General features: G+C 35.9%; 1 protein-coding gene across 1 annotated transcript in view; it reads left to right on the top strand.

Moving 5' to 3' along the window:
- The window catches only part of ZNF804A (zinc finger protein 804A), a 368502-nt gene extending 347972 nt beyond the window's left edge, over positions 1-20530 (top strand). The window contains exons 3-4 of the mRNA XM_051849369.3: positions 4877-5007; positions 8235-20530. Of these exons, the coding sequence (XP_051705329.3) occupies positions 4877-5007; positions 8235-11472 (3369 nt within the window). The 3' untranslated portion in view covers positions 11473-20530. The remainder of the gene's footprint in view (positions 1-4876; positions 5008-8234) is intronic.
- The last annotated feature ends 3734 nt before the right edge of the window (positions 20531-24264 follow it).

The following is a 24264-nucleotide window of genomic DNA, read 5'->3' as shown; positions in this document are numbered from 1 at the left end:
TTGGAATAAACTTAACCAAGGACGTTCAAGATATCTACAATGAAAATTAAAAAACCTTAAAGAAAGAAATGGAAGAGGATACCAAGAAATTGAAAAATCTTCCATGCTCATGGATTGGAAGAATCAATATCATCAAAATGTCCATTCTCCCAAAAGCAATTTATAGATTCAATGCAATACCAATCAAGATACCAAAGACCTTCTTCTCAGATCTGGAAAAAATGGTGCTGAAATTCATATGGAGACACATGAGACCTCGAATAGCTAAAGCAATCTTGTACAACAAAAACAAAGCTGGAGGCATCACAATACCTGTTTTCAAAACATACTACAGGGCAGTTGTAATCAAAACAGCATGGTACTGGTACAGAAACAGATGGATAGACCAATGGAACAGAATTGAAACACCAGAAATCAATCCAAATATCTACAGCCAACTCATATTTGATCAAGGATCCAAAACCAATCCCTGGAGTAAGGACAGTCTATTCAATAAATGGTGCTGGGAAAACTAGATTTCCACGTGTAGAATCATGAAGCAAGACCCCTACCTTTCACCTTACACAAAAATTCACTCAACATGGATTAAAGACTCAAATCTGACACCATCAAATTATTAGAGAGCATTGGAAAAACCCTGCAAGATATAGATACCGGCAATGACTTCTTGGAAAACACCCCAGAAGCACAGGCAGTCAAAGCCAAAATCAACTATTGGGATTGCATCCAATTGAGACGTTTCTGTACTGCAAAAGAAACAGTCAGGAGAGTGAAGAGGCAACCGGCAGAATGGGAAAAAATATTTGCAAACTATGCAACAGATAAAGGGTTGATAACCAGAATCTAAAAAGAGATAAAGAAACTCCACAACAACAAAACAAACAATCCACTTAAGAGATGTGCCAATGACCTCAATAGACATTTTTCAAAAGAAGAAATCCAAATGGCCAACAGGCACATGAAAAAATGTTCAAGGTCACTAGCAATCAGGGAAATGCAAATCAAAACCACAATGAGGTTTCACCTCACCCTGGTTAGAATGGCTCACATTCAGAAATCTACCAACAACAGATGCTGGAGAGGATGTGGGGAAAAAGGGACACTAACCCCCTGTTGGTGGGAATGCAAATTGGTTAAGCCACTATGAAAGTTAGTCTGGAGATTCCTCAGAAACCTGAAGATAACACTACCATTCAACCCAGCCATCCCACTCCTTGGAATTTACCCAAAGGAAATGAAATTGGCAAACAAACAAGCTGTCTGCACCTTGATGTTGATTGCAGCTCAATTCACAATAGCTAAGACCTGGAACCAACCCAAATGCCCAACAACAGTAGACTGGATAAAGAAATTATGGGACATGTACTCTATAGAATACTATACAACAGTCAAAAACAAAGAAACCCGGTCATTTGCAACAAGATGGAGGAATTTGGAAAACACTCACTAGTCCCAGTGATCAATTTCTGTTCACAATTGATCATAATGATAGGACTAAGAACCAAAGGGATCACATAAACAAGAATAGTGTCTGCAAATACTAGCTGATAGAATAAAAAAGGGAGAGAATGATCCAACATGGGAAGTGAGATACACAGCAGACCCATAGAATGGTAGATGTCCTAAACAGCACTCTGGCCTCATAATCAGCCCTTAAGGCATGCGGATCTGGATGAAAAGCCCATGAGAGTATTTCAGGCATGGAAAGCCAAGACACTCTAGGGGAAAAAAAAAAAAAAAAAAACTAAATGAAAGATCTCTGTGAGTGAGATCCCAGTGGAAAGAATGGGTCATCAAAGAAGGAGGTACCTTTCTCTGAAGGGAGGAGAGAACTTCTACTTTGACCATGGCCTTGTCTAAATATGATCAGAGTCGGTGAACTCAGGGGGCTTCCATAGCCTTGGCAGCTCATGACAAGAGCCTAGGGTGATTACTGAGGCCAAAAGCAAGAGTGTCAATTTGTTAAGTCAACAACAGGAGTCACTGTGCACTTACTCCTCATGTAGGATCTTTGTCCTTAGTGTGCTGTCCATTGAGATTTAATGCTATAACTAGTACTCAAACAGTATTTTTCACTTTATGTTTCTGTGTGGGAGCAAACTGTTGAAATCTTTACTTAATGTATGCTAAGCTGATCTTCTGTATATAAAGAGACTTGCAAATGAAAAAAAAAAAAAAAGATAAAGAAGTGGAAAAGCTAGTTGCCTGGTTTGATAAGTTTGCATGCTTGAAATAGTGTACAGTGCCTGGTAAAAATGTATGCATGTTGCATGTTAATAAAATATTTTTAAATATTACAATAATTCATCCATCCTAGTAAATGAATTATAAGAAAATGTCAAAGATATATCACTTATCAACTCTCAATTAAAAATTTAGAGTGATATTACTAAAGATTGGATATGCTATATAAGCTCATATAATGTTGAGAGGAGTGCAAAAGTGTGTAGTTATCATTATATGTTAGGAAAACATCAAAGTCTCAAAAAGAGCACATATGTATCTTTTATTCCAGCAATTCCACTTGAAGAAACCTATCATTTGGATGTGATTAAACAAAGTGTGTGTGTGTGTGTGTGTATGTGTATTTGTGTGTGTTATGAGTGAGCTGATACACAATCGATTTTTATGTATGTTGTAAATCCAATTCTATATTCATTCCCTCTCTCTCTTCCTTTTTCTGCTCTACCTTCTCACCCTGATTAAATTTTTGCCATGAACCTGAGATCAAGATCATTGATACTTGTAACTTCATGGGATTCCTGAGAACATATCTGAGTACTGATGGATAATTGTTGACTATATCTGTGTTACCCTTGTTACATTTTGATTTGGCATAGAACTAACAGTAAATCCGTAAGAAAGTAGAGTAGGCCCTCTGGGAAGTTATCATAATCAAAGAATATTGATTCTCTCTGCTTTGCTATCAGCTCTTTACATGTCTCCAAAACATGTGTTGAATTATAAAAAATTGACCATTATAATTCATTTTGAATAGAATAGTTAGATCACACATCCCCAACCATTCCTTTCAATTGTTTTCTAATTTTTCTAGTCTTACCTTTCTGTCATTCCATCTTGACATTGATCACTAAGCATTTCTTTTGAGTGATTTTTAATAAATTGTTGTGGAAGGTTTTGAAATATCATTGATATTTCCATAAGTCTCACCAGTATTATTGTGTTTATTTGTGTGAAATTTAAGTTTATTTTTTCCATTTGACAGTGTCTGAAGAATTAATTTGATTGCTATTATTCACCTTTAAACATTGCTGCACTAGATATAAAATGTGACATGGAAACTTTACTTTTGCTGCAGAAAAATATGAGAGGTATTAAGCTGGGGAAGAATCTAGCCATAAGACTTCTGAATTATTTGGGTAGGGCTATAAGCTCTGCAGTTCATTATCACCGAAATATGAGACCACTTCAAAAGTTCAGGGAAAATGGAATTGAAAAATGTTTATTTTGGTGCAGAAAAAAATTTAAATCCACACTCTGTGTTTTCATGATACTCGTTTCCCATGAACTTTTTAAAGATTACTTATACTAGGTAAGTTTTCTTACCTTGATATGATATCAGGAAATATATCACTAAGATAAGACAAGTGTGTGTTCATATATGATGGAGATTGGTAGGAATACTTAAATGTAGCTTAGTGCTTTTGGATAACCTCTATAATATTGAGACATTTAAATACTAAATATATACAGTTCTCTAAATTTACATTTAGGAACTGGTTACAACGATGTCTACACTGTTGGTGGGGATGTAAATTAGTATAGCCATTATGGAAAACAATATAGAAATTCCTCAAAGAAACTGAAAATAAAACTATTATATGATCCAATAATATCACAACCACACATATCTCCAAAGGAAATTACATCATTATATCAAAGAGGTATCTGCACACATATGCTTATGGCAGCAAAGTATTCACAATAGCCAAGATGCAAAATCTAACTAAATGTTCATTGATGGATAAATGAATAAAGATAATCTCATATATGTATAAATGTGTATATATATATGTATATTACATAGACACACACACACATATATATATATGAAATATTTATATGTGAATTACACAAGTGAATTGAATTTGAAAGTTACGGGTTTATAAGACTGTCACATTTCATATGAATTAGGCAGAGAAACATAGAAGACAAAAATCAATGAGAAGAAAGAAAAATTTTCAATTTTTATTTAACTAAGGTATCAATGTATTTTTACTGTAATGTTACATATGCATTGGCATTTTCAAGAGCCAAAGTGGAAGCAGATACTTTCCTCAGAAGTAAATGTTCATGATGTTGTGTTTTGCTTTGATAAGATCAAGGATAATGCATTGGAAAATTCCAAGAACAACAGCAGCATCGGTGAACTCAGGGGGCTTCCATAGCCTTGGCAGCTCATGACAAGAGCCTAGGGTGATTACTGAGGCCAAAAGCAAGAGTGTCAATTTGTTAAGTCAACAACAGGAGTCACTGTGCACTTACTCTTCATGTAGGATCTTTGTCCTTAGTGTGCTGTACATTGAGATTTAATGCTATAACTAGTACTCATACAGTATTTTTCACTTTATGTTTCTGTGTGGGAGCAAACTGTTGAAATCTTTACTTAATGTATGCTAAACTGATCTTCTGTATATAAAGAGAATTGAAAATGAATCTTGATGTGAATAGAAGGGGAGAGGGAGTGGGAAAGGGGAGGGTCGCGGGTGGGAGGGACGTTATTGTAATCCATAAGCTGTACTTTGGAAATTTATATTCATTAAATAAAAGTTAAAAAAAAGAAAAAAAAAAACAGTAGAAGTTTAGGATTACAGTAGAGTCAAATACTATTAATCATTTCCATATCTTTTGATAGAGGCTCAAAGAACTGAAACAAAGGGAGTTTGCTCGAAATGTAGCATCTAAGTCCAGGAAAGATGAAAGAAAACAGGAAAAGGCCCTGCAACGCCTGCACAAGCTGGCTGAGCTAAGGAAGGAAACAGCATGGTGAGTGTGCACTGAAATGTACTTTTCTTAAACCCAAAGAGTGAGAAGTTAGAAATAAGGGCACAAATTATTTATTTCTGTATCCAGAATAATCATGGACTTCTGTAGGCTGTAAACAGTAATTTAAATGTGAATTTTATGCAGACACCTGTTTAACGCACATTTCAATAAAAAGCCATTATGACTATAATTTTAGCTTGTAAGAAAATAAATTTCACATTTATGCTGCAATTCAAGCTATCGTAATTGAACTCTATTCCATTTCTTGGTAAAATTTTAAACATTTAACAAAGAAAAAAAGCATGATAATATCTTATAATCTTTTTTTGCAAATAAGTTTTAAGTGGAATTTTATTTTTTGATATCTAAACATTTTTATTAACTTTGTATTTATAAAACAAAAATTGTAAGGTAGTAATACAACAAGTTCCTGTGTATTTGTTATCTAATTTCCCCAAGTAACATCTCATATTAATATATATATCATCGTTAATGGGCCACACTCAGCTTCCCCTATTTTTATTTGGATAACTTTCATTTGATAACAACTTTAAGATTAAAAAAAAATGCTAGGAAGGCGTGTGCATTTCATAACACAAGCAAAATTAATTCCTCTGTAAATAAATGATAAACTGGACTATTGAAATTTTACAACTCTCAAATTATGACCTGCTTTCTACAGAGAAGAGCTGTTAACTGTAAGCAATGTAATAAATGAGACCATTTTGGCTGGCGCCGCGGTTCACTTGGCTAATCCTCCACCTGTGGCGCCAGCACCCCGGGTTCTAGTCCCGGTTGGGTGCCTGATTCTGTCCCAGTTGCTCCTCTTCCAGTCCAGCTCTCTGGCTGTGGGCCCAGGAAGGCAGTGGAGGATGGCCTAAGTGCTTGGGCCCTGCACCCGCATGGGAGACCAGGAGGAAGCACCTGGCTCCTGGCTGTGGATCGACGCAACACGCTGGCCGGGGTGGCCATTTGGAGGGTGAACCAACGGAAAAAGGAAGGCCTTTCTCCTCTCTTTCTCTCTCTCTCACTATCTAACTCTGCCTGTCCATTTATTTCGAACCAGGGTAGTAGTATTTTAAAACTTTAACATTTGTTAATGTATTTTATTTGAAAGGCATACAGACAGACACACAGACTAACAAATATTTCCCTTCTGCCGCTGCACTCCCTAAATACTTGTGATGCCAGAGCTGAGCCAGGCCAAACAGGATCTGGAAACTCAATCTGTGTCTCCCAAGTGGGTGGGAGGGACTCATGTCCTTGAGCTAGCATCTGCTTCCTCCCAGGATGCACATTAGAAACAAACTGGGATCAGACTCCAGGCTTCAAACTCAGGTACTCTGATATGGGATGTAGATGCCCCAAGCAGAAGCTCAAGCACTATGCTAAATGCCTGCAGTTTTTAAAGTGCCCTTTTTTCCCCTCAATAATAAAGACTTTGCTATGTCTAATAAGATCAGATCTATTTTATACTGAATAGCATTATGGGATGCATTGGTACATCAAAATAATATTATGAACCCCAAATGTGGAAAAAGTAAAATGAAATTCAAAATGCATTTTAGTTCCTTTATATGGAATTACTAAAAACAAATTTGGGGGATAGACATCCAGAATGGTTGGTTAAGACACCACTTGTGTTGCCCACATCCCATATTGAAGTGTCTGGATTCAAGTCATGGTTCTGCTTCCTATTCCAGCAACCTGCTAATGCACACCCTGGGAGGCAGTAGTTGAAGGCTCAAGAACTTTGGTCTCAACTTTGTATTGTAATAAATGAAAATCATACAAGTACAAGTATATACTTTAGAGAATCTTGGAACTGATCTAATGTAATGCCCCATAAGTAATATTTACAAATATAATTTCTAATATATGTTAAGAGAAGTAGAGTTAATAATAAGTTATATACAAAAAGGTAATTTTTCCAACCTAAATTTTATTTTCACTAGAGAGTTTATATTTCAGAACATGCACACACACACACACACACACACACAATGTTCCCATTAATCACATGCTTCTAATGATGTGTGAACTGAAAGTAATAGTGTTTCTTTGGAGTATACAAGGCAATGGCTTAGTGATTAAGTAATAAAGAAAATTTCCCACTAAAATTTTTGGGTCATTTATTACTTATAAAATCTGAATTTTACTATAGAATGGAAAATTCTGCATAGGATGTTTCTGTTAGTGTAAGAATAAGACTCATAGAGATTCTTACAGTTAAGTGTTCGTTAATCAGAATTCACTATAGTATAGAGTAATGCCAAACAAAGGGAATTCACATCTTAAGTAGTCTTTTATCTTGCACTTATTGTATATGTATTTTTTTTTTATTTATTTGACAGGTAGAGTTGTAGACAGTGAGGGAGAGAGACAAAGAGAGAATGGTCTTCCTTCCATTGGTTCACCCCACAAATGGCCACTACGGCTGCGCTGCACTGATCCAAAGCCAGGAGCCAGGTGTTTCTTCCTGGTCTCCCATGTGGGTGCAGGGCCCAAACACTTGGGCCATCCTCCACTGCTTTCCTGGGCCACAGCAGAGAGCTGGACTGGAAGAGGAGCAACCGGGACTAGAACCCGGTGCCCATATGGGATGCTGGCACCACAGGCAGAGGATTAACCAAGTGAGCCACGGTACCAGCCCCACTTATTGTATATTTTAATGTAATTTATAACCACAGGGCAATTTTAAATATTGAGACTAGCATGTCCAAAATACTTCTTGCTAGTCCTATCTCTTAGCTATATTTGCATTACAGCATGCCACTTAGGCTGTGGGAGATGTTCAATGAATGTTGATCAATATGATTTGTTGAACTGAATTCCCAGCCTTTCAGAAACCATTGGTGAAGCATTGTTTTTTTTTTAACTTCCTTCATATTTTCTAAAATTATCAATGATTCTAGTTATTTGTAAATTAAAAGTAATTTTGCTTTAGAGTATTTTACAACACTTCAAGATATCACTTGAGGCCATGGGAGTAGAAAATCTTGCCCGGGGAAGCACTGAGAGCACAGAAATTTCAAGACCTCTCCAAGTTATCCTAAACAAAATGCAAAACCTAAATCACACTGTGCACCATGGAAGGCAGTTGTACCATATGGAAGTAAATCCTTTACAAAGATTTAAAAATTTGAAAAATATTTAAATATATGTATGTCTGTGAATATTTTTCCAAATGAGTGTCCAATTCAACATATACTTTTTTCTTTATGTAGTGCTCCTGGAAGTGGCCCCATGTTCAAATCAACAACTGTTACTGTGAGAGAAAACTGTAATGAAATTTCTCCAAGTGTTGTTGTGGATTCAGTAAATAACCAGCAAGATTCCAAATACGCTTTCATTCATAGTGAAGAGAATACGAAAGACGTTGTTGCTGCAGACCCAGAAAACACAAATAATTATACAGAAAAAAATAACCAAGTCGGGGATCAGGCCCAGGGAATTCACAGACACAAAATTGGCTTTTCTTTTGCATTTCCAAAGAAAGCATCCTTGAAGCTGGAGTCCTCAGCTGCAGCATTCTCCGAATACAATGATGATGCCTCTGTGGAAAAGGAACTTAGCAGAAAAAGTAGGTTCCTCCCTGGCGCTTGTCACCTTCACCTGTCTTCACCAGCTGATGTGCTTTTGAGTTCTGAGGAGAAAGCTGATGCCTTCCTTCCAATGGAGGCAATGTGTATTGACAAAGAAACTGCTCAAACTCCAGAAATGAAAGAGATCACGAGTGAAAAAGATTCACTCCTATTACCTTCATTTTGCCAACTTCAGCTCCCTTTATCTTCGGATGCAGATAATTGCCAAAAGTTAGTCCCATTAGCAGATCAAATACCATTGGAAGACGTTGTTTTTATGAAAGAAGACAAACCTGTGAATTGTATTAATTCTGAGTCTTTAGGACACAAATCCACAACTCTCGATCTGTCTAATGATTGTATGGCTGTGCAACCTCCCACAGAGGAAAACATTAAGGATAATGATGTATCTACAAATGAGGTTGAAAATAAAAATGGTCCTGAGACACTGACCTCTTCAAATACTAAAGAGGATAACCCAAATGTACATAAAAAAACAGATTTCCAAAAAAGACAATGTGAACCGTTTGTACCTGTACTTAACAAACATGGATCGACCATTCTTCAGTGGCCATCAGAAATGCTGGTCTACACAACTACAGAACCATCAATTTCCTATAGCTGTAACCCTCTCTGTTTTGACTTCAAGTCCACTAGACTAAATAATAATATATATAAAAATAAGATGCCCTTAAATCATCCTGATTCTGAGGAGAAGGGAGAAGATGTCTGTAAGACATCAATTTCAGATTACAAGAACCTTTCTATTGTAGAAGTCACTGATTGTGAAATTAGAGGTAGCAGAAATGAGTGCACCCAAGTCACTCCTCTTTTGGCTGATGATATTCTCTCTACTAGTTGTGAATCTGGAAAAAACGAGAATATGGGTCAGAAATATAAAAATATTTCCTGTAGGGTAAGGAAAACAGGAAAGTATCATTATACTAAAAATCCAATGAAACATGACAATCTAGATAAGAAATGCAATAAAATAAAGTTGAAAGATAATCAACACTGGTTCCATAAAAGCAGAAGAAAGAAAAAGAGAAGAAAATTATGTCAACATCATCACAGAGGGAAAATCAGTGAAACAGGGACTCACCACAAAATGGAAACAGAGAATAGTTGTAGTGATACAACTAGGAAAAATCCACTGGAACCAATTTCAGAAAAACACAGTTTAGCTGCAGAGCAATTACTTGATTCACATCAGTTACCTGACAAAAGGCCTGTATCAGCATCCGTATACTTAAATGAAAATGAAGAAATGTCTAAAATATGGAACAGTGAATCCAATGATGATGAATCTATCAGCTCCAGGAAACACTGCAAAAAGAACACAATAGTTCCAAATGGACAATCGAATCCAAAAATAATACATCCTGGGAAACAAAATTTAACATATTCCAGAACTTATTGTTGTTGGAAAGCTAAAAGGTCAAACTATAGACAGGATGAGCAATGTTTGGTTCTTCAAAATGACATGAAATGCACGAGTCCGAATCAGGCTGTTAAAAGAGGTTACAATTCTGTCACGAATGAATCAGAAAGAGTCTATCGAAAACGTAGGCAACATTCATATTCTTATTCCTCAGATGAAAGTTTAAATCAACAAAGTTGTTTGCCAGAAGAATTTCTGAGGCCCCCAAGTTCTTCAGTTACTTCCTGTAAGCCTAAGAAGAAACGGAGGAGAAAAAGAAGCAAAGTCCACACTGGATTTGAAACTTTGGAAATCAAAGAAAATACAGACTTTCTCATGAAAGAAAATTCTTCACTATGTCACCTGGATGGGGTAGCAAGTGAAGACATGGAAAAAGAAATAAAACCACAAGAAGATGCACATACTGAAAAGAACTCAGAACAAACGAACCAAGTAACTAACCAACTAGCTTTGCACACTAGCAGTGGCCTTCATCCTGAAACCAGTGGTGTTGCTGAGCACTCGGTAATGGAGACCACAACAGGTGGTTTGTCAGATGTTACTAAGGACCCCACTGCATCTATCTATGTCTCTAGTGCCCCAACAAAAGAAGCATTCGACAATACCTTGCTTGGTCACAAAGAAGAAAGTGAGACTGTAAATATTAATGAGAAGCAAATTCCTTTCAAGGTGCCTAATATTGAAAAGAACTTTAGACAGTCGCAGTCTAAGTCATACCTTTGCCGTTATGAACTGGCTGAGGCCCTTCCACAAGGAAAGGGGAATGAGGCATCCCCTGAGTGGCTTCATTATAATTCAGGAATCCTTAACACACAACCACCATTACCATTCAAAGAAGCACATGTCAGCGGTCATACCTTTGTAACAACTGAGCAAATCTTGACTCCGATAGCTTTACCAGAACAAGCACTGTTGATCCCAATAGAAAACCATGACAAATTCAAAAGTCTACCATGTGAGGTCTACCAGCACATTATACAGCCAAACGTGTTGACCAACAAGGTCAAGCTTACCTTTCCTCCAGCTGCCCGCCCACCCCCTGGCGCACCTCTGCAGCCTTTGCCTTTGCAGCAGCCCCTATGTTCTACCTCCGTAACCACGATCCATCACACTGTTTTGCAGCAGCATGCTGCAGCAGCTGCAGCCGCAGCCGCAGCCGCAGCTGCGGGGACCTTCAAAGTGCTTCAGCCACACCAACAGTTTCTTTCCCAAGTCCCAGCTCTCCCCAGAACATCATTACCTCAGATCTCAGTAGGACCAGTAGGACACAGGCTTTGTCCTGGTACTCAGCCGACTTTTGTTGCTCCTCCTCAGATGCCAATCATCCCAGCTTCTGTTCTTCATCCGAGCCATCTGGCCTTCCCACCTCTACCCCATGCTCTCTTCCCTTCACTGCTTTCCCCACACCCTACTGTCATTCCTCTGCAACCCCTCTTCTAGTCATATCCATAAAATAGAAAGAAAACACCCATGTGAAAACTGTTACTATAGCATAAATGTTCATATAAATGGATAATTGGCTGTTCAACTGGTTGAAACAAAATGGCCAATATATGGCTTCATTGATTTGAAATCATTTACTGTAAGTGTAATGATGCAAATAATTTCTTAAGTTTCTGATATATATATAATATTAAAGTAAAGCACTGAATAGTTTAAAAATCAATACAATATATGCTGTATATTAAAATGATGTCTTAAGAATATGTATATGGTACATAAAATATATTTATAGTACTGTAATTTATGTTGTAAAGTATGCTCTTTGTTTTTTTTTAATCTTTGTGTATTTGCACCAATTTACTGTTTAGACAAAGCTGATGCACTATGTTTTGTACCTTGGTCCTTGAAACTGTAAATTCAGTGAAATATATCTCTTGCAATAAATTTTTGTTAACTATTTAAGTAAATCAAACTTCCGTTTCTAGGTGGTTTTCGCAGTTTTAGGAATGTGTAGTAATGGTAGGTATCTTATATATATTGTTTTTTTTCTGTCCAGTGGCATTTTGGAACCTCTAAGGCACAACAATATCTTTGGAACTCTATCGATATTTAGATAATGTTATCTTTCAGAAAAAGTATAACAAAGTGTAACAAAGGCTCTACTTGCTTTTCTGTTTATTCTAATATTGTTTATATTCAGAGTTTACATATTTCTGATCCTCTTATTAGACAGTAAGCCATGGAAGTTCACATTCACACTCAAGTAATGTTAAGTGTGGAGAGATAATATCTCAAAAATATGCCAAGTATGTAGTGTTTCTGGAGTAACTCTAAATTAGTATTAGTAGACAAGAAATTGCAAACAGTCACTGTAAGTGCTTACAACATTTTTAAATGTTAAAATTTTCTAATTTAAATATATATTTCAACTTTAGAAAATATACAATTATAAGTGTTGATACAATATAAGGCATAAGCTTATTAATCACCATCCATTAAGTGACATGTGTTGAATAGCATAAACACATTCTGTATCTGAATATAAAACCAGGAGTTGCTCAATGACAAGGATAAGTTATGAGATCTGCATCGTTTGGTGACTTGGTCATTGTATGAACATCATGGAGTGCACTTACACAAATCTACATGGTACATGTCAATCATAGCACATCTTCTCTGGATACAATAAAAAGATGGGGCAAATTCATGATGTGATCTGGTGCAAAATGGCATACCGTGAAAAGCATTTTGAGTAAAAAGAGTGCAATTGAAAATGATGATAAAAATATAAGCTAGTGGGCTGGCACTGTGGCAGAGTGGGCTATGCCTCCACTTGTGATGCCGGCATCCTATATGGGCACTGGTTCTAGTCTCAGCTACTCCTCTTCCAGTCCAGCTCTCTGCTATGGCTTGGGAAGGCAATGGAGGATGAGCTGAGTGCTTGGACCTTTACATCTGTGTGGGAGACCCAGAGAAAGCTCCTGGCTTGGGTCTGGCCCAGCTCCAGCCAGTGTGGCAATTTGGAGAATGAACCAGTAATTGGAAGACCTTTCTCTCTGTCTCTATCTCTCTCTCTGTCTGTAGCTCTACCTCTCAAAGTAAATAAATAGAATATTTGAAAAAGTAGGATAGTAAATACATATTAGTAAAATAGTAGTTGCTATCATTATCCAATATTATGTACTGTACGTAGTTGTATGAACTATACTTCTAAATGACTAACACACCGCAGATTTGCAGTAGAAACACACTCTTAATGTGCTGCACTGTGACAGTAGAATGAGTATGATATCACTAAATCATAGAAATTGGTCAGATTTATTTATATAGAAAGGCAGAGAAACAGACAGGTATAGACATCTCCCATCAAATAGTTTACTTCCCAAATGCCCAGCACAGCTGGGATTCTTCCATACCAAAGCATGAATCCCATGACACCTTATGGTTGTCAGGGACCCAATTACTTGAGGCATCACCTGCTGCCTCCCAGAGTACACATTAGCGGGAAGCTGGAACTGGGAGCTGAGTCAGCTGAGTCAGATTCAGGCATCTCTGGTGGCATCTCCACCACTATGCCAAATACCCACTCCCAGTTCCATTATGTTGTGAGGCCACAGTCTGATGTGAGGGTCATTGTTGAGCAAAACATCGTCATGTAGCACATGACTATACTCTTAATGAGACTCTGGAAATGGAATGGGGAATAAAAAAGTTGCCTTTTAATTTGCAAATCTTTCTAGTAGCCATGTTTGTATTGCATTTGCTTATCATCTAGGAACAATAAGGCACTCTCCTCATCATCCTTCCATATTCCAATTTTATTTTAATGGGTTTTGCCTTACTGTTTTGCAAGTGCATCTATATTTACTGAGCAATATAATTATTCAATAGAAAGCTAAAGAATAACACACTTTTTCCCAAGAAAATTTTGTAATATATATATGTCCCTGCCCATGCCATTTGTTAAGACAATGTGTTCATTTATGCCTGCTAGGGCAGATTCACCTTTCTTTGTGCAAATGACAGGACGCTGGCACCCTAGAAATAGATCTGGGTGTAAGAAAGCCCAACTGAGTCTCTTTAGAGTAGATTTAAAGTGATCCTCTACTGAGAAAATATCATTTCCTTTGGCTACCAGAAGACATGGATTACCCTAAAACATTTAGACCACTGGAGAGTGTTGCTATATCAGAATAATCAATGTTGAATTCTATGTTGAGTAATAAAAATAAGGGATAACATCTATATCATTTACTTTCATGATTACTTGCCATAATAATAATGAATTTAAATGTTTGCCTGAAAAATGCTTGTGAAATCTCGAATATAGCATATTATAATTGACAAATAAGTGGACAAAAATTGCAAGAAAACAATTCTATTTCAAATGCTCTAAGATAGTATGTTCCAAAAATGAGAACTAAAATTGGAACAGATGATTTTTTCCCCAAGCAAATATGTGAAACTATCTTTGAAGATAAAGTACATGGGGATATCAACTGGGAAATGCTGACCCAGTTTGTTTTTAATCTGTCAGAGCAGAATTGTTTCTTCTGCTGTTTAAGAAAAAAATCACACCAAGTGTTTTACTAGAAAATGTAGATTTTCCCTCCTATCCTTTTTTTGACTACCAGCTAGATAATTCACTTCTTACCTTTGTTATTATACTGGAATTCATTTTGTTCCTGATCTTCTCCTTTCTTAATTTCATTGCAGACATTATGTAGGTTTGTGTTATCTCCATGTTTTCTTTTTCTGTGACATCATTCCTTTAATTTTTTCAGTTCTGTGACTCTTTTATATTTTATTGTTGTTGTTAAATGATGTGGTTAGACATGCTTAGCTTTTTAATTATAATAATATATTTGATTGCACTACACACACACACACACACACACACAATAGAAATCCCTGCAAAGTTTGATGAGGAAAATTCTTAGTTACAATGAATTGAAACTCAGATTGACAGATAAATTGATTCGTTCTCAAGTATATTAATGGCTGTGCAAGAATCTGAAATCTTAGTTAAGTACTATAAAAGCCATTCTGATTATAAACAATTCATCTAGATATTTAATATTATTGCTTTCATAGTCTGGACATTCCTTATTATTATTATTACTATTTATGTATTAGGGTCTAAAAGTGAATGGATAGTGAGAAAATTGTTCATATATTCTGATATTACCAACACCACAATCAAAAGGAATCTGGCAAATGGGCTGAAGATCAACAAAAAGCCAAGTGAACTAAAAGATTAATCAGGAAGGAGTTATCAGGACTACATGGCACACTCATTTCGATCACCAGCTGATAGCTTCCCCATAAATTTTATCTGAAAACTGAAATCCCAGTTTTTTTCCAGGAATGAATAATTGTACTTTCTGTATACTATGGTAATTTAAATGAGTAACATTATTGTTTACCCACCATTTCTACTCTACACAGTCATTACTATGGTAATTGTTACTGCAAAGATGAGTGCTTTAGCACATGCTTTCAAATCTGAATGTGGAAATTAAATGTAGCCAACTAACAAAATGGGAAGAAAACTCATCCACAATTTCAACTACCATGCATTTGTCAATATCATGTTTTCTCTAAGCTGTTGAAGATACATATCAGACTGTCCACAAAGCATAAAACTTGTATATCTTCCAAATATTTTAATCTCAACCTCAGACTCATCTTCTGACTCCATAAGCACAACCAAAACCTGTTTTTTGTACCATGTCCCTAAATTCTGTGAAAGCCATTACAATTTGTTACTGAAGCCAGAAACCATGTTATACCAACATCAACAAAATGAATGAACGATTTTCTTAGATATTTCTCAAATGTTTCCACTTTCACAGCATATATTTTCTATACAATTCTAGTTCTAGTAGTTCGTAAGCTGAATTACTAATTTAAGTAAATATTCAATCCTCCCAAACCTCCCATTTCTGCAACCCATCCTGCCCACTGCTGTCAGGGTTATATTTTAATAATATAAACTTATTATCATATGCCTTTACATTAAAACCTGTAATGGGTCCTCTGTTAACCTCACAACAAATACAAACATCTTTGGCATTTCATGGAAAATCCATGGGGAGGTAGATGCTAGCTTGCCTGTTCAGGTTGATAGATTCCAGCAGTCCTCTGGGACAACCATTCTAATATACTCAGCTAACATCTTTGAGGTTTTATGAATACATACTCTTTTCCTACAATGCTTTCCATCCTATGTTTTTCCTCTCTTTGATAACATTGAGACAAAATTCAACTTGAGTGTCAGTTTTGTTCAGGCCTTTGTTCCCAGTGTTCCCCTCTCTCCAGATGAGATGGCTACCTGTCCTCTGTCCTCACATGATGTGCTGTGCAAAAATTTTGTTATAAGGTGCCCTCTGCCTTGAATATATTACCTTGTTTGTCAGATTCACATGATGAAGAGCTCCATGAGTCAATGTAGAATGTGACAGATAATAAGCACTCAAATATTTGTTGAACAAGGGAACAAAATGGGTTTAAAAGTATAATTAAAATATATGCTGAGGGGATTAGAGACTTTAGAATTGTCATTGATTATTTTACATCAAGCTGGTCTTCAATAAAACTAAATGAAGAGATAATCTTCAAAATTTTGGGTTTCAAACTGTTAGGAAGGAAGAATTTCAACTTTAAGAAAATTATGAATCATTTTAAATGGAACTCTAAAAGCAAAAATCTAAGCATGACTTGAATCCTTTACCCAGCCCCACAAGGAAGCCCCAAAGTCCACTGTATTTCTCTATCTATGTCTATATATCTATTTATCTAGATCTACCATCTATTTATATGTCATGATATCTATCATGTATCATCTGCAATCTAATAGATCATCTATCATTTCCTACCTTTATGTTCATCTTAGTAGTTGTCACAAACAATAAAGTACTGTGCATCAGACAACAAACTAGTGTTTAGAGATAGATAAATAAGTAGAGCAGAGTTGCTATTTAGGTATCTAAGTCTAGTAGGGGAAACATATATGCAAAATTTCATATTTATTAATCTGAAGTTTGCTATTTCATTATTAATAGCCAAAAAAGGAGTTTATACTCACCAATGTATTTTCCTGACTGTCCTTTGTCCTCCTTTTCTCTACACTTTTTCTACTTTATCTCTACTTATTTGCCTAGCTAATCCACTGTCACTAGTGTGTCTCTCACAAGACAGTGTCGCCCTGTGGAAAACTTTCTAATAAACTGTTTTCTTAGTCTTCAAAATATTACTTATGAATTAAGAGCCATGGTTTGGGAACCAGTTTTGTTGTGCAATGGATTACATTCTGGCTTGTGATACCAGCATCTGGTATTGGAATGCCAGTTAGAGTCCCAGTTGCTCTGTTTCTGATCCAGATTCCTACTAATGTGCCTGGGAAGGCAGCAAAAGAAAACTCAAGTACTTCAACATTTGCTATCCAATCATAAGGGCATGATGGAGTTTCTGGTTCCTGGATTTAGCCTGACCCAGAACTGGTTGTTAAATCCATTTGGGATGTGAACCAGAGGGAAAAATCAATCTCTCTCTCACACTCTCAATCGGTCTCTCCTCTGTGTGTGTGTGTGTGTGTGTGTCTCTCTCTCTCTGCATTTTAAATAAAATACATAAATAAATAAATACCCAAGATTCAACTTTAGGGGCTATGCTCTTTTTTCCTAAGTGTTGAAGACAGCTGAAATCTAGCCTATCATCTGCCATTCTTGTGAATGTGTCCCTCTCCACCATCCAGGATAAATTGATTAGTATATAGGAAAGAATTGATTTTCCTTTACAAATGGCACCATTGTAAAGGTCAAAACTCCAGAGGAAGATGCTTCTAATTATTCATATTGGCATCTTATAGACTACCCTGAGTTCCCAACCCTTGCAAACATGAGCTATAGAATCTACTTGTCAGAAAACTCCTGATAGAAAAGTAAGCAGGTAACCAGCTTTCGTTGCTTTTTTAGTCTTATTCTTTTGAATAATGTATTTATTTTTATTTATTGTGTCTTTTTATGGTAATAGTGGAAAATCTATATTTATATACTTACCTAGTTTTTCTTTATCAGAATTATGGTTTTAATTGCCAACTTTTAATTTTTTCATAAACTGCTTAATATTTCCTGGTGCTATTTTTTACCTTAACCCTGTTTGGAATACTGTATCAGAGGTCTTTAATTAAAAATAGATATCATTCCACTTTAATTGAACTCAACATAGTTTGTTTACTATTGTTACCTTTTTATCTAGTTTGTATTCATTAGCTTTTGACTATTATAACTGTCATTGAATATTATTTTATTGTATAATTCAATGTGTTATCAGTAATTTATGTAGAACACCTAAGATCTTGGGGAGGTGCCCACATATTAAGTAAAGGAGTGTTGATAAAAGGCTTTACATAAACCCTTCAGACATCTACAAATAGGTTTTTCCATTCACTCCAACATTTAAATCCCATAAATATCAACTTTACCAGACCTAAATTTTCATCAGGCCCTAGAAGAATTAAAATTCAGGGAACTAGAAGCAAGACTATCATGTATAAACCAAACCATCTCACTGGCTTAGTTCCATTACTGGGCTTCAAACTGGAAAACAATCTCATTTTATAAAACCCCTCAATATTCTACTTACCTCTCAAGTGAGGGTGAGACTTGTGCCTTCCTTGCTCCTATGAACACCATACTTTGTTCTGTCGAATACATTTGCTGCCTGTGGTTTGCCATGTTGTATTTTTCCAGTTGATCCAACCCCTAACTGTTGCCTATAAGCTACCTGGACTCCGTGTCTCAGTCCTCCACATGGTAATTGTTGAAGACATGTGTGACATATGTTATACAAACCCACCACAGTTGAAGAAATCATATTTGCTAAATGTTTTTCTGAACTTGTGTGAGCTACAATATTTTAAACTGAAGGGGAATGAGTTTTTTTTAATTTCATTTATTTGATTATTTAACTTTGAAGCCTATACTAAATTTTCAAAAATTTTAAAAATAACTGTTTCAAATTAATAATATGAGTTTCAACTACTCTTCTTACCTTATCAGTTGAATTTTAACCTAATGATTTTACAAAAGGCTACTATTTCAACTTTTGTGGATTGGCAAGGAATCAGTCTCTGCATTAGAATCATAAGCCTAGAACAGATTATATGTTTTATTAAGTGGCTTCTCATTCTGAAAAGATATACAGAAATAAAATAGTTTACAGAAATATATTCCACATAAGAGGAATCTTATTTCTGCCATGCAATGCAACTCTCCAGCCCACAACCTTTGTAACCCACAAATTTTATTGGGCAATATGAAACACAATATAATATTTCCAGCATTTCCAGCATCAGAAATTATAGTTGCTATAATTATAATATCCAGGCATTAATTGTATTTATTTATCCACTATGCTAATACCTAACACTCTTTTGGCGAAGCTGATTCAAAGCCTGGAGCCAGGAGATTCTTTATGTCTCCCACATGGGTGCGAGGACTGTTACTTGGGCCACACTCCACTGCTTTCCCAGGCACATTAGCAAGGAGCTGGATCAGAAGTGGAACAGCCAGGACTTGAACCGAGATACCAGCATTTCAGGCAGCGGCCTTATGAGCTATGCCATGCCAGTCCAGCTCTTTTCAGATTCTAAAGGATTTATTTGTAAAATTAAGAATCAAGATGTTTCTCCAATATTCACATCACATAACAATTTCATTTCACATAAATAGAATTTAACTACAAGTATTTGCATAGAAAGGATACTACAGAAGTACAGTTTTACATAAATGAGTGTAGCTAAGCTAAAGGAAGCTATTAAAGCACACTATGTACTGTGAAGTTGTTAGTTTCCATTTATATTAAGAACTGATTTATCTATTTTGACTAGAATGACAGTTTACTAATCGTAAAAATGTTTATAAAATTGGCTGCAAATATACAATTTTAGATGGAGTATAAAATATAACTATATTAAAAATAATACATAGCTGTGTTTCCATAAACAAATTTAAAATTAAGTACACTTACAAACTATGAGTTTGGATCTTAGTGGATTTTTACAAAATATATTTAAATTCATGAGTTGTGACATTCAAACTGCTTTGCAGTACTGAACTCTAGCATCTGCTGCAAATCCTGGGCAGTGTTCCTGTGATGGTGCACTCTACCTTTACATTCACAGTCTAGAGGTTGAGTAGAACAAGCCACATTGCTCTTGTGAAACACTATCCCATCATGCCTTCAAGAAGAACAAATATGTTACTTTCTTATTTGAAGGGTCAGGACATTTCAAAGGAGGTGAAAAATAATTACAAAGCAGGAGTATATGTGTTAAAACAATGCATTGGGCTTGGTTTTGTCTTGTAATAAATTCAGCCACTCACATGAGGGTAGTTCCTAACCTGACTCACTTGCCCTCGTCTACACCTCATCTCCTCTGAAAGTGCCTTCATATTGGCACCCTATCATGGACGATACTACCATTCATGCTTCAGCAAATAATTAATTTTCTTTTCCTTCCCTTCCTTCCTTTCCTTTCTTCCCTCCCTTCCCTTTGTCCCTTCCTCTCTCTTTTTCCCCTTTCCTTTCCTTACCTCTCTCCTTCCTTCCTTCCTTCCTTCCTTCCTTCCTTCCTTCCTTCCTTCCTTCCTTCCTTCCTTTCTTTCTTTCTTTCTTTCTTCTTTCTTCTTTCTTCTTTCTTCTTTCCTTTCTTTCTTCTCTCTCTTTTTCTTTCTATCTCTTATTTTCTTCTCTTTTCCTTCCTTTCTTTATTGTCTGCCTGCTTTTTTTTGTTTGTTTTCTGAAGTCTACATCTCTCATTTAGGTCTAGCACATAGGAAGGGTCGTGGAAGGCTGCTCTCTGCTAGTCATTATTACTCCTATTTCCAGAAGACTCAAGGCATTAATTTCTGAATGTGCAGGAGCCAGGTCTTCACAGACAGGGAGCTTTCCTGAAGACTTCCTGATGATTACTGCTCACTGTCTCTCATAGTCAACTATATTCTCAGGTACATTATACACAGATCTGTTTGTAAAACTGTGACGCACCTTTTTTCTCATGTCATCAATAAATCTCATTTTCCTTTGGTCTATACAATGAATAAATATATTTATCCAAGGAGATGTAATGATAACTATTGTAAAAATTATTTAATAAATATTTAATCAAGACCACTTGCTCTCAAATTTACCTAGTGATAGTGGGAATGAGTTAAAGTAGTTATGCCTAAAAATACTACTTCAGGTTGTAACTATGTATGCTCTTTTTTTGAGAAATCCTTTGAAATCAATACCTTGTTTAGGCAAATTTGTCTCTGAGGATCATTTATGTTTAATGTGTGCCAGCAACACAAGTTGGCTCTGAAAAGGCAACAGAGAGTAAAAAGACCGTCAGCAAGGATTTTACCATCTACATCAGGAAATGGAAAAATAAACAGACAAATCTAATAAGATGTGCTAAGCCATACTAAAATGCACCAAACATGACACATTAAAAGAAAAGAGGAAATTTTGATGGATGTGGCCAAAAATAAGCAAGATAAAAAGTAGAGAGCTCATTTATGATTTTATACTTAAGTCAATAGTCATGATTTGCTATTGAAATGATAACTATTATCAGAGTAGAATATTAAAAATATCATTAAGGCTACACAAGAAAGAGGGAATCAGTAAATGTGCATTTATTTGTGGATATTCAGGATGCCAGAAAAATAAAGGATGAAGCTGCAGCTAGCAATAGAAATAAAGTTGGTTAGATAATCTAAAAGTTAAATAATCTAGAACTATCTAGATAGAGGTAAAGTTTTACAAAAGCATGAAAGGGGATTTTAAAATTAAATTTATGTTTCTGGCCTGGGCTATTAGGTCAAGATGATCATTCACAAATAATAAAAAGACTAAATGCAGAACTGGAAGTCAGTATACAAAAGCTGGGTCACTGTTATGGGGATGGGAGGTAATATTTTTGTGTATTATAGTTTTGCAAGATGTTATTATTTTTGGTATCTGGGTTAAGGTTTCATGAGACATGTCAATATTGTTTTTACAAATGTATGTGAATCTGTAATGATCTCAAAGTTAAACATTGTTAAAAGAAAAAGTCAACGTTTCTAATTTGTATCCAAGTAGATAAGTCTTATAAATAGTTACATATATGGTAGAAACACTTCGATACAAACCAATAAGAACTTACTTGCATCAGTTATTTGATTAAGATGAGAATGCATACAAAATGCACATTTGCACAAAGGAGCAATTTAAGCATAACATATTAAATCACCAGATCTTCTTGCAAATTAAATGAATGAATATTATCTAAAGACATTTGCTTTGAATTTGTTTTCTCTTTGATATTGTTGATAATCTTTTCTTATGTAACAACCCATATACACAAAATGAATCATACATCATTTCCATGCTTATTTATTTAAAGTGTGTTGAGGATTTAGATATACTTTTAAACAAATCAAGATAGTTTTTTAAATTATGTATTCTTCTCTAGTCTTATTATGTCGTCATACTTATACCATAGTTGACATAATTTATTTAAAAACCACCTTAATTTAGAATCTCTAACATATTAACTGATAAAACTCAATCTATTTTCACTTGGCTCATCATTTTACTTAACAGTGAATTAAATTGTATAATTGTAGTAACAAATTCAACATGAACAAAGTGATATGGCAAAAAACAAATCATGGCAAGCAACAGCAGTAAAAATACAATGGTATCCTACTTAATAGTCTAACAGTTTCACATTATGATTTGAGAATCAGTTTTATAATAAGTTAAGGATCAATTATTCTTAAAAAATTGAAATACAGATCATTTTAAAAATAATCTGCTGCCTATGTCAGAAGCTCAAACAAAATAATATACCAAAAACATTACACTTGGAATCATCATCTAACCCATTTTTTTACTTATCTATTTTACTTGAACATGGTTTATTATAAAGTATTAGAACCACCAAGTGCATTTTAATGAAAATCTTAGAAGGTTTTGTCGGGAGCAACTCGGACTAGACTAAGTTACTGGAATTAAGACTTATTCTATGCATCTGCTCTCCCACAATATGGCGCTGGGAGAGGAGTAAACAACTTCTACACAGCTGTCTCTCTTTGGAGGAGAGCAGCATGCTCGGCGTGTGGGTAGCAGAGTTGGGATTGGTGGAAGAGGACTATAAAGGAGGAGAGAGATAACATGCACCAGGAACATCTAAGGGGAACATCCGGATAACATCTGAGCAGCCCCTGAGAGAGCTGGCCGGCGGTGTGCCGCTCCTCCGGGGAAGTGGGGAAAGTGGCAGGGGGAGCCGCCCTTCCACAAAGGTGGAAGGATCAGCAGCCAACCCGGGAAGGACCAGCAGCAAACCCAGGAAGGGCCGAGCAGACAAAAGAACAGCACAGGGTCTAGTGTCGTTCCTCCACAAAGAGGGGGAGCGACAGGTTTGAGTAAATGTATAAAGAAAGAAGGAAAAAATGAAATGCTTCTATTTGCAACAAAATGGTTATAACTGGAAACCATTAAAGTTAGTGAATTAAGCCAGTCCCCAAAAGACAGATATCATATTTTTTCCCTGATCCGGAGTAGTCAATATAGTACCTAAATTGTAATCTCTTGGAGTGATATGGACAATTTGAGATTCAATGATTGTTTGCAGCCCTTTTCTCTACTGTTGAAGAACAGTGTTTTTTTCTTGATACTATTTGTTGTATTCTTTATATAGTGTAGGGTGAACCTTATGAGTACAAAGCATACTGAAAATATATCTTTGTAAAAATTAAGAGTGGAATACAAGAGGGAGAAGGAAGAAGTGCTGGAGCATGGAGAGAAGGGAGAGGGGGTGGGGAGAATCACCATGTCTCTAAATCTGTTTATATGAAATACATGAAACTTGTATACCTTAATTTTTTTAATTAAAAAATAAAAACCAAAAACTGAGCTTGGGAAGAGAAAGAAGATAAGAGAGAAACGAAATAGAAGTTTCTCTAGAATTTAGACATGTACTAAGGAATTATTACATCACAGAAATAGTGGAAACAGAAAATTTAAGTAGAAGATCCTGAGGGGCAGGTAGTTGGTCTAGCTGTTGTGTTGCCTGCATCCCAACCAGAGTCCTTGAGTTCAAGTCCTGGCTATGCTCCTTCCAATCCAGCTTCCAGCTAATGCACACTCATGGAGGCAGCAGATGATCATTCAATTACTTGGATCAGTGCCTCCCACACGGGAGACTTAAACTGAATTCTGAACTCTTTGCGTCTGCCTGACCTTAGCTGTTAC

Source organism: Oryctolagus cuniculus, chromosome 3, assembly GCF_051225735.1.
Source record: "Oryctolagus cuniculus isolate XC-2025 breed Fujian yellow rabbit chromosome 3, ASM5122573v1, whole genome shotgun sequence".
NCBI lineage: Eukaryota > Metazoa > Chordata > Mammalia > Lagomorpha > Leporidae > Oryctolagus > Oryctolagus cuniculus.
Note: the sequence above shows the minus strand (reverse complement) of the source record. Positions and strands in the feature narration are given on the sequence as shown.